The 12308-nt window shown below is 38.6% G+C and overlaps 2 protein-coding genes across 2 annotated transcripts; one reads left to right on the top strand and one right to left on the bottom strand.

Moving 5' to 3' along the window:
- Positions 1 to 2215: 2215 nt before the first annotated feature.
- LOC107774362 (protein MIZU-KUSSEI 1-like) lies at positions 2216 to 3251 on the bottom strand. Its single transcript, XM_016593896.2, has one exon. It carries the CDS (start codon positions 3137 to 3139, stop codon positions 2351 to 2353), a length of 789 nt encoding a protein of 262 aa, XP_016449382.1. The 5' UTR covers positions 3140 to 3251; the 3' UTR covers positions 2216 to 2350.
- Positions 3252 to 9672: 6421 nt separating this feature from the next.
- Positions 9673 to 10095, top strand: LOC142178389 (uncharacterized). Its single transcript, XM_075247730.1, has one exon. The coding sequence runs from the start codon at positions 9673 to 9675 to the stop codon at positions 10093 to 10095; it is 423 nt and encodes a 140-aa protein (XP_075103831.1).
- The last annotated feature ends 2213 nt before the right edge of the window (positions 10096 to 12308 follow it).

Consider the following 12308-nt stretch of genomic DNA (forward strand, 5'->3'; position numbering starts at 1 on the left):
TGAAAAGTAACAGCCTGGGAAATATATAAATCCACGCATATAGGAGATATTTTCCGACCAATTTATCTTCAAGCCAAGTCTAGTTACAGTTTTTCTCTTTTTTGTTTAATTATATGTACTTTTATTGAAAGACACATCATGATTTGTATAAATATCTGTAAATATCTCCGGTTGGCGGTTGGCACCATGCATCTCATCCTTATAAACTACACACTATTGCCTTCTCCTTTAATTAATGTTAATATCTACAAATATCTTCCCTCTTTTTTATTTTTTTTATTTTATTTTTTATTTTTTCTTTGTTTTTCTCTTTTTAGATATCTTGTTCATATACTTTGAGTATTATGGGATTTACATATATCATTCATTTGCAGTGCATGATTGTTAGGAGGACAAACATCTTCTTTTTCATTTGGTTTTCGTTTGCACTGTCTATATGACTTGCTACCCACCATTAGTTCCACTTCTTTCTCACTGTTTGTTTCCCACCTTTTTTTTTTTTTTGAATAATCAAACATCAGAATAATTACATTCTTGAATTTTTCACTCCTACTCATATTCCAAATTGAAGATACGAATCTCAATTTTTTAGCAACAAATTTTCTTCTTTTTCATTTTGTAATGGTAAAATGGTTGGGGTCAGAAGCAGATCCAGAATTTGAAGTTTATGAGTTCCTATCGCAATCTCAAATTAATATACCATAATAATTGGTTTCACAATTAGATATTTATAGATATTTAGTAAAAATTTTAATAAAAATACAGAATCTACGCAAAGTTATTGGGTTCCTAGAAACTTATATACTATACTCTATATACGCCCCTGATTGGGGCAATTTGTTCAATACACTAATAGCCAAATTATACTTCAAAAAGTTATACTATATTCTTCTTTTTTTTTGGGGGGAGGGTGGTTGTAATGATCTGACTAACCCGAATTCACGCCTCGCATGACCCGTTAAAAGGGAGCACAATCCCTACAAGGAGTTTTTCAATTCTAAGAGCTCAAATGCGAAACAAAGTAAAACGATAGAAAAGATCTCGTGCATCCCACCATATCTCTGATAGTTATCTTCCCTTCAAACTGACTTTATAGACAATATGTTTCCAGTCGTCTATCATTAATTTTCCCATTTAAAATTTACCAGTATATGTAATTAGTTATCTTTTGGAAATTCTACATGCTCTTTCATTATTGTAAAATTTTCCCTTCCCTATAGTTGAACATCTGTCTAATTATGTGTGTGTACATATTGAGTTACCAATAGGTGCTTCTTCTTTTTTTTTGGGATGTATGTGTGTGTTTACAAGTTCATATCAACCCTTTTTTGATTACCCAGTGGTAATTAAATTATTTTTCAGTAAATAATGTTTCTTTGTTGTTACTATATATGTGCCAATTTCATCACTACTTACGCAGTCCCGTCAAACGAAAGAATAAGTTGCCTTTAGTCATGTTACCCAAAAAGGAAAAGAACTTTTAAGTTGTAGTATTATTTATTTGTACACATGTTTGGAAAAATGGGGAAAATGAAAAATAAAGTATTTTAGCAAGCAATATTGATGTCCCTTTACTAGTAACTATATATGTCATATAGTCATTGCGGAGAACGTTGAGTTTTTAGTCAAAATTAATAATTTTTATGTGGCAAGTCTATTTTTGTTCTTTAAATATACCGCTAAGCATTTTTATTCCTTAAGTTTACTAGAGTGAAGCACCATTGATCCTAGAAGAATATTAATCTTGTTAAAAACTAAGGATTATTAGGGCCCGTTTGGCCACAAAAAATTTCATTTTTTAAAAAAGAAATTCACTTTTTTCTAGAATTAGTGTTTGGCCACGAAAAATTCAAATCCAACTTGAAGTTGAATTTCAGAATTTTTGAAATTTTGAAAAACTCCAAAAGCTATTTTTCACAATTTTCACTCCAAATCACTCACAGAAATTCAAAAACAATCCAATTTGTATTCATATTCAAACACTACTCCAATTTTCAAATTAAATATCATTTTTAACTTAAAACCTTTTTCAATTTTTTCGAAATTTCACAATATTTTTAACGTCCAAACGTCCACTAAAATATTTGTGATGCAATAAGAACAATCTAAGGCTTATGTAGAGTTTTAAGTACATTAACAACAAACTCTTTTTCTTTCAAGACTAAAATATATAAGCGTATAAGACATTATTAGATGAATATATAAGAGATGCAAGTAGAAAAATGGAAATTTTCTTTCAACATTAAAAAAGCACGCATAAGGACACAAAATACAAAACAAGTAAAACCAAACCATAGATTTGATTATACATTTTTCTTCCTTTTCACTCTTTTTTATTTTCTCTCTTTTTTCATGTCCTAATAAGAAATATACTAAGCTCAGGTCCTCCATTCCCATCAAGATTCATCATATAAAAAGCTTCCGAGTCACGATTCCCTACGACTCGTTCAAACTTAGCTCTCATATACAACAACTCACCTTCCGACTCACTGCACTTCCGGCCATCGTCCACCACCGGAATCACTCCGGCTCCGACCGACACGTTCTGCACGGTACGCAATACGTGCCGGTCGGAGCCCGCACACGCGCGTGAAAGCGCGTACCCACACTTCCTGCCGTTGCAATACATAGTCCACCTTGGTTCTTTGAAAAGCCTCACGTGCCGGCTGCCACGTGGTGCTTTCTCGCACTCCAATGCGATTCGGACAAGACCCGATGACATGTCTTTGACTAAAGCAGATGTAGAGATGGCAAATTCAATCAAAAGAATTGGTTCTGACGTGGGATTATTTTGAATGGCGAAGCTGACGTGGCCTCTCCGATGACCGAATAAAGTTCCGGTGAATTTCCGGCCAAGGGAGATCGGTATAACAGAGAGATTGGGCGAGAGATTAAGCCACATGCACGTAGGAAGTATTGTAGGGAATGAGATAATTCTTAGAAAAGACTTGAGAAAATTAAAGTTGACTCCGCCACGGCTTTTGTGAATAATAGGTGAATATGAGAAATTATTATCCTCAAAAGGATCGTTAAAAATAGAATTTGATTTTTGGTAATTAGATGGAATGATCAACTTCTTTGAGCTATTGCAGCTGCTTGTTCTTGGAAGGGTAGAAACTGTTTGTTCATATTGTCTCATTGTAAAGGAGAAAATGAGACAAAAAAGAAATCTGTATGTACAAAGAATAGAGGAGATTAGAGGGAGACAAGATGATGATAATGTTTGGAGGTGGGCAATATATATAAATGGAAACTGTCAACGTTTGTGTTGTTTGGATGTTTAAATAATGCTGATCATTTCATGCATTCATGCCTCTGCTGAATCTTTACATTATAAATTATTTCTTAAAAAAATAATACAAGTGATAATTATCACTTCTTCTGTTTTAACGTATGTGATATTTTTAGATTAGAGAGTTAATTTGACAAATATTTGAAACTAAATTAGATTAGATTAATTTAATATTTTTTAAAAATTTAAAATTTAAAAATAATGCGGAAAGTACTATAAGATACAGATTTTTTTTACATCACTATAAAAAATATTTTAAAATATTGATCAAAATTCACATAATTTGAATTTCGAGATGCAAAAAGTGCAACATAAATTAGAACAGAAGGAGTAATAAGAACTAATATTAATAACCTGAAAAACAGAGGTAAATTATCTGCCAAATCAAGCTAAAATACTCGATAGTGTTATATTCTCTCTATATATATAAGTTAAATCCAAATTTTTGAATTATAAGTACTTCCTCTGTTCACTTTTATTTGTCAGCTTTTTGAGAGTCAATTTGACTAATTTTTAAAGTTAAAATGCGTTAGATTTTTTTAATATTTAAAAACTAAATAAATATTCAAAAACTATACAAAACTTACTATAATTTGTAATTTTTCTCGAGTGAATATGATAAAAAAAATACATGTTAAAACGTTGGTCAAAGTTTATTTAGTTTGACACACAACTAAATGTGAACCAAATAATTCTTTAAGGACCGCTGATGATTAAGTGGTCCAGCAACGCATAATCAGGATTACACGTGCAGCCGTTTTGATGATTACTAGTATAATTTAAGAAAAGCGTTGTTCCTTTGCCCGCGTGACTGTGATAGACTGATCTTCGCATAGAGTGGACGGCTGGGATTGCATAATGAGATAGAGCATGAGTACTCTTTTGGTGGACCTCAATTGTTCGCTGCTGCCTCAGTTTATTTGACTATTTCTCGTTGCTCGTCAAGCATAAGTAGGCACGTGTCTTTTTCTTAATAATAACAATAATCACGTCTTAGTGGAACAAGAAAGACATGGATGGTTTACTCATGTAAATCAATAAAAAAAATGAGAAAAAAATATAAAAAGAAAAAATCAAAGTCGAATCTTATGTCGGATTTTCTCAAAATACTTGAGAAACTTATTGAATTTCCGAAAGAGTCTTCATAATGCTATACTTTAATTAAAGATCGAGTCAAAGGAGTTGCGCGAAGTTGCACCTTATCGCAGCCGTTTACTTGCTCGTTAGCGATATTTTTTGATTTTTGAAAGAAGGGGCGGAGCTTGAAGAAGCGAAGCGAGCCTAGAGTAGCAGCCTATTATGTTTTTTCAGGCCCCTTTGATATGTTATTAGTCAAGCGCTAGCCCCCCTATAGAGTAAATCTTTTCTGTTATCAATGAAACAAAACGCCAGATAGATTGACCTTTGCTAACTACGCTTTATATAGACTGGAAGCTAGAGAGATACTAAGGTATAATGCTTCTACCAGAGCATGTTGAATCCAATCGTTGCACGTTCCCCCTTTAGCTAAACCACCACTTCACGCTAACCCTTTTGCCTGGCTTAGTATCAAATAATTATAAATTTTTATTTTACATATCATCATGCTACCAGGCTGATTCTTTTCTTTTTGATGTGGACAAATGGATATCACTAGAATAAGCTGATTGTCACATCGCCCTCGATAACTTCTTTTGCATTGTAGCTATGTGTGATGACTCGCCATGTCATCATGCCACATAAACGCCATTTGGCATACATTAATGTCATGTGAAAGCTTACATAGGAGGAATGCTTGCATTTGTGAGAAGATTCTAGAGAAGTATGGACATTTCCTTTGGAAGATCCTAGATGTTTATGGATTTGCTAGAAAAGTCCTTGGAATCTTCTAGGCTTGTAGAGAATTCTAGAGAAAGCCCTTATCTTGTAAATATTAAGGACTTGTGTAACAATTAATATTTGCACACTAGCCCCTAGGAGACTAGTATATGAAGGAGGTCATTCATTTGTAATTCATCAAGCAAACAATTCAAGTTCTCTCTAATACAAAGCTTCCATTAACAATTCTCTTGTGTTCTTTCTACCATTCTCTTAGCGATCTTGAGTGTAGTAAGGCTGACTTGGCATAACAAGAACGTGAGCAAATTGTCAAGTGCCGCACGTGTACTTAGTTAATTACTAAGGACGTGACATTAAGCTGTATAGCAAAGGTTGCGACTAAGGGAATGGCGAACAACGGAGAAATTAATGTTGCCAACACCCAAGCCAACGTCATCCAGGATTCTGCTGGCAAGAGCGGCCGTAACAAAAAGAGAAATGCCACCAACAAGGGCCAGGAGGTGCCACCCGAGGTTGTGTCAAACGAAGGGCTTATATCCCAAGAACCATCTTCCACTGAGGCGAGCGAGGATAGAGTGGAGTTCCTGCCTGAGGACGTCTCGCTCGGTAAAGAGTGGGTGATGAAGATGAACGCGGGGATGGACGCCGTGGAGATCTTTGGCCAACGCTTGGGGAAGGTGGAAGGCACCCTTAGTGTTCTTGAGGGGCACACTCTTGAAGAGATTGAGAGCATCCGAAATGACTTGGAGGGACGTACACAGACCGAGATGGAACTAAGGCAAACTATCACTGCCTTAGAGTGCAGACTCATGGAGGCTTTGAGTACTATCGATGCTATGAAGGCAAAGATAGAGTCACTCGAGGAACATGTTAGTGCTGGCGTGACCGAGGCAGCCAGCAATGTTGTGGTGAGGAGGGAGGCCAAGATCAAGGCTCCCAAACCCCCGGTGTTCAAAGGTGTTCGTGATGCGCAAGAAGTGGAAAACTTCCTTTGGCATTTGGAGAACTACTTCAAGCACGGCAAAGTGAAGGATGACGAGGCCATGATCAATACAGCGGTGTTGTACCTCTCAGAGACTGCCATGCTATGGTGGAGAAGGAAGATGGCCGACGTGGATAAAGGTATATGTACTATTAGCACGTGGGATCAGTTCAAAGTCGAGTTCAAGCGACAGTTCTTTCCAAACAATGTCTTGTACGAGGCAAGGCGCAAATTTAGGGAGTTGAAGCAAACAGGGAGCATACGTGTCTATGTCAAGGAGTTCACTACCCTTATGCTTCAGATCCCCAACCTGACCAATGATGACTTGTTGTTCCACTTCATGGACGGGTTGCAAAATTGGGCTAAGCAGGAGTTACAACGTCGGCAAGTCGCAAATATAGACCAAGCCATAGTGGAGGCCGAATCATTGATGGATTTCAGGAATGACAAGCACGACAAAGGGAAAGTCAAAGAATCAAAGTTTAACAATATCAAAAGTGGGGGAGACCGTGGCAAAGGCAAGGAGATACAACAAGAATACTTCAAGACTCAAGATTCCAAAAAGTTGAGTGGCCGTTAGGGCTACGCCGAGAAGAAGGCACAGGCCGAGAAGAAGGGATGTTACATATGCGGAGGGCCACACAGCTTCAGGAATTGTCCCGACCTAAAGAGCCTTAGCGCCATGGTCCGTGAACGGAAGGAGCAACCGCAAGGAGAGAGTTCGGGAACCGCACAGTTAGGTATGATCGGATTATGCGGTGCTGTCACAAAGCAATCTATCCAACCTACCGAGAATGGAAACCAGTACGTGGATCTCACCATCAACAACAAGCCTGCTCGTGCAATGGTGGATACTGGAGCAACTCATAATTTCGTGACCGAGGCTGCCGCAAAAAGACTAGAATTGAAGCTTGCTCCAACCAACTCCCGCGTCAAGACCGTGAAAGTCGAGGTACAAAATGCTCGTGGGGTAGCTAATGGAGTTGGTGTCAAATTGGGAACTTGGAAAGGTATGACAAACTTTACCGTAACCGCTATGGATATCTTTGACATCATATTAGGACAAGAGTTCTTTAGACATTGTCATACTTTGATCGATCCCTACCTCCAACATCTCTTGGTTATGGAGCGAGAAGGAGCTTGCATGGTACCTACAGTGTCTATGCCACACAGACAGAGCCAAGCATAACTCTCAGCTATGCAGGTTGTCAAGGGTATCAAGAAGGGGGAGCCAACGTTCGTGGCAACCATCGCAAGTCTGGAGGAAGACAAGAGTTTTCAAGAGACACTACCACCTTGCATAGAGAAGTTACTTGAGAAAAACAAAGATGTCATGCCCGAGGAGTTGCCTAAGCACTTGCCGCCTAGGCGAGAGGTAGATCACAAGATTGAGTTGGAGCCGGGGGCTAAGCCACCCGTATTTGCCCCATATCGTATGGCACCGCCCGAGATAGAGGAGCTTAGGAAACAATTGAAAGAGTTGCTAGATGTTGGTCACATTCTCCCATCAAAGGCACATTTCGGCGCACCATTATTATTCCATAAGAAGAAGGATGGATCACTACGCTTATGCATAGACTACCGAGCACTTAATAAGGTCACAGTGAAGAATAAGTACCTGATCCCGCCCATTGCTAACTTATTCGATAGATTTGGGCAAGCCAAGTATTTTACCAAGGTGGATCTTCGCAAGGGCTACTACCAGGTTCGCATTGCAGAGGGGGATGAGCCAAAGATAACATGTATGACGAGATATGGAGCCTTTGAGTGGTTGGTGATACCTTTCGGCTTAACCAATGCACCTGCCACATTTTGCACCCTTATGAATAAGATTTCCAATCCCTACCTTGATCAGTTCGTGGTAGTCTACCTAGACGACATAGTCATCTACAGCAACACCTTGGAAGAGCACATGAAGCACTTAAGGAAGGTTTTCCAAGTCTTGCGGGAGAACGGGCTATATATCAAGAGGGAGAAATGCGAGTTTGCACAATCAAAGGTGCACTTCTTAGGCTATGTTATTAGCAATGGCGAGCTACGCATGGACGAGGCTAAGGTATGTGCTATCCAGGAGTGGGAGGCACCTATAAAGGTAACTGAGTTGAGATCCTTCCTTGGCCTTGTTAACTACTATCGTCGGTTCATCTATGGCTACTCAGCAAAGGCCGCACCATTGAATGAGTTGCTAAAGAAGAACAAGTCATGGGTTTGGACGGAGCATTGTCAAAGGGCGTTTGAAGACCTCAAGGAAGCTGTAACAGAGGAGCCAGTCTTGGCATTACCTGACTTTGCCAAGACATTTGAGGTGCATACAGATGCCTCAGATTTTTCCATTGGGGGTGTCTTGATGCAGGATAAGCATCCCATAGCATTTGAGAGTCACAAGTTAAATGAGACGGAGCGGCGTTACACAGTGCAAGATAAGGAGATGACTGCTATTGTGCATTGTCTTCGTACATGGCGACATTATTTGCTTGGGTCAAGGTTCGTGGTCAAGACCGACAATGTAGCTACTAGCTACTTTCAGACGCAGAAGAAGCTCACCCCAAAATAGGCTAGATGGCAGGATTTCTTGGCCGAATTTGATTATGTGCTGGAGTATAAGCCGGGCAAAGGTAATGTTGTAGCCGATGCCTTGAGCCGGAAAGCCGAGCTTGCTGCAATCACTTCGACAAGATGGGAAATTCGTGAGGCTATAAAAGAAGGCATGCAACACGATCCAGCAGCCAAACAACTTATCGAGTTAGCCAACCAGGGCAATACGAGACATTTTTAGGTCGAAGACGGCCTACTACTTACCACAGGTCGGCGAGTCTACGTGCCTAAGTTTGGAGACATTAGACGGCAGATTATAAGGGAGAGTCATGACACAGTGTGGGCTGGTCATCCTGGCCAACGTCGCACTAGGGCCTTGGTTGAGTCAGTCTACTATTGGCCACGCATGCGAGATGACATAGAGTGTTATGTGCAGACTTGTCTTGTCTGTCAACAGGACAAGGTTGAATAACAAAAACCCGGAGGACTTTTGGAGCCACTACCAGTTGCAGAGTGTCCATGGGAGAGCGTGACTATGGACTTTATCACTTGCCTACCGAATTCTGACGGTTATGGTACTATTATGGTGGTCGTGGATAGATTTTCCAAATATGCCACCTTCATGCCCGCCACACCAGGTTGCACTGCCAAGGAAGCTGCCAAGTTATTCTTTAAGAATGTGGTGAAGTATTGGGGCTTACCAAGGCATATTATCAGTGATCGAGACCCCCGTTTTACTGGAAACTTTTGGAGAGAATTATTCGACATACTTGGCACGGAACTGCACTTTTTCACTAGTTTCCACCCACAGACAGATGGACAAACGGAACGGGTCAATGCCTTACTAGAATGTTACTTGAGGCATTATGTAAGCGCGCATTAGAAAGATTGGTCAAGGCTCCTAGACATCGCCCAATTCTCTTATAACTTGCAGCGGAGTGAGTCCACGAGACGGACACCATTTGAGCTGGCCACAGGCCAACAGCTACAAACTCCACATTCATTACCAGCCGCGTTCGAGGGAAAGAGTTTGGGGGCTTATCATATGGCCAAAGGATGGGCGGAGCAGCTTGACACTGCTAAGTCCTACTTGGATAAGGCAGCTAAGAAGATAAAGAAGTTTGCAGATCGTAAGCGGCGTCCCACGGACTATAGAGTTGGGGACATGGTCATGGTGAAGTTTAATCCAAGACAGTTTAAGGCACTACGGGGCATGCATCAGAATCTGATTCGCAAGTATGAGGGGCCATTTAAGATAGTCGCCAAGATAGGCAAGATCTCATACAAGCTTGACATGCCATCATATCTTAAGATCTACCATGTCTTCTATGCCAGCATGCTTAAGCCATATCATGAAGACAAGGATGATCCAAGTAGGGGCCAATCAAGTCGAGCGCCTATTACTATCACCACCTCGCACGACCGGGAGATTGAGGCTATTATTGACTACCAGGCCAGGCGAAAATAAGGGCAAAAAGCCACCGCAATGTTCCTCGTCCATTGGAAGGGGCAATCACCGGAGGAGGCCACATGGGAACGTTATGAAGATTTATGGCAATTCAAAGATAAGATCCGAGAGTTTATGCAGCAACATTGCGCCGCAGTCGTCGCAACATTAGGTGGGGGAGATTGTGATGACTTGCCATGTCATCATGCCACATAAGCACCATTTGGCATACATTAATGCCATGTGGAAGCTTACATAGGAGAAATGCTTGTATTTGTGAGAAGATTCTAGAGAAGTATGGATATTTCCTTTGGAAGATCCTAGATGTTTATGGATTTGCTAGAAAAGTCCTTGGAATCTTCTAGGCTTGTAGAGAATTCTAGAGAAAGTCCTTATCTTGTAAATATTAAGGACTTGTGTAACAATTAATATTTGCACACTAGCCCCTAGGAGACTAGTATATAAAGGAGGTCATTCATTTGTAATTCATCAAGCAAACAATTCAAGTTCTCTCTAATACAAAGCTTCCATTAACAATTCTCTTGTGTTCTTTCTACCATTCTCTTAGCGATCTTGAGTGTAGTAAGGCTGACTTGGCATAACAAGAATGTGAGCAAATTGTCAAGTGCCGCACGTGTACTTAGTTAACTGCTAAGGACATGACATATGGCTCTTATCCTTCCTAAGTGGTTCGTAAGTCATCATACCAAATAAAATGAAAATATTTTTTCCTCAACAAAGTATTATTGTGGGAGAGGGTGCAATTCAGGACATGTCATCGTATTTTAAATTGGCACCCTATTATATCTGTGACGAACATTTATTAAAGGCCACTTATTTTGCTTAAGAAAAAATTGATTACTACTATAATATCAGGAAATTTTGATTACTACTATAATGCACGTTTAGTGTATATACTTATTAAATTCAGGTATTAGTTTTATTTTACCATCCCTAACTATGGGTACGTACGTAGTAGATGATTACTCAGTCCCTCTCACCCCCAAACAATGGATAGTAGACCTAGATCATATCTCTTTAGTTGACAACTTAATTATAACTAATTGTGGCGATTTTGATTTTGATGAAAACAAACAATGCACAGGTAGAAAGTGACATGCATGAGGAGCATGCAGATAGTCAAACGCAAAATAGTATGCATGAGAGAGGCCACTATATATGTCGAGGTCCATTTGGATAGGGAATGACATTAAATAGATCGTAAATTCAGAATTTAAATTTAATAGATTTAATTTTAAAAAATTTATAACTGAATTCATTACACTTTATAATTATAAATTCAAAATTTAATTTCTTTTTAAAAGTAAAATAATTTTTACATATATATGCATACTCCATGAAAAAATAATAAGTCAATTGAACCCGTTACTCAGTGGCGAAGCCACATGGTTACGTTTTAGAGGTATATAACACATATTGAACACCATTTGTCGTAAATTTTTTACTTTTTTAAAATTTGAACACCCTTGGAGAAATTTCTAGTTTCGCCACTGCCGTTACTTATATGTTACATTCGGGTCAAAATAGCGTGTTTGACCAATTTTTGAACTGGTAATAGAAAATAGCCAGTATTTGTAAAGTAATTGAAAAATAGTCACTATTTAATGTGAAAATAAAAAATGGACAAAAACACCCTTAGCTGAAATACAGAAAAAATTCAGCATAATTTGCTTGTTAATGGAACTCATGTGTATAAAACTCCAGCATATTACATAAGAACTCTAACTTATGAATTTCATCATATTATGCTGGAATATTATATGTAAAATTTCGAATTCCGACATATTATGTTGGCATTTCTTTGGATTTTAACTAAGGATATTTTATCCAAATTTTATTTTTTTCATAAAAAATGACTAAAATTTGATTAATTTTAAATTATGCTAAACTTTAATTAGTAATTGTAAATCCCACTAATTTTGAATTGTAAGTCCTTTGGATAATGAACGTAGTTGATTAAATAATTAAATTACTAACAAGTCAACTAAGTAAACAAAATCTTCACTTCACTTTATAATTTAACATAGGGACGGTTCCAAATTAGGCTTTGTGTGGATGCAATGGCCAATAAGATTGATGGCCTAACCCAATTTAAGGGGCAGGATTCAATTTACTATCCTTATCTTTACTAAGTAGTAGACATTAATCTCTTTTCCACAAGCATTTGTCATCTTCTTTTGAATCAACATCTCCATTCACCCCTTATTAAATTC

The sequence above is a fragment of the Nicotiana tabacum genome, chromosome 24 (genome assembly GCF_000715075.1).
Source record: "Nicotiana tabacum cultivar K326 chromosome 24, ASM71507v2, whole genome shotgun sequence".
In the NCBI taxonomy this organism is placed as follows: domain Eukaryota; kingdom Viridiplantae; phylum Streptophyta; class Magnoliopsida; order Solanales; family Solanaceae; genus Nicotiana; species Nicotiana tabacum.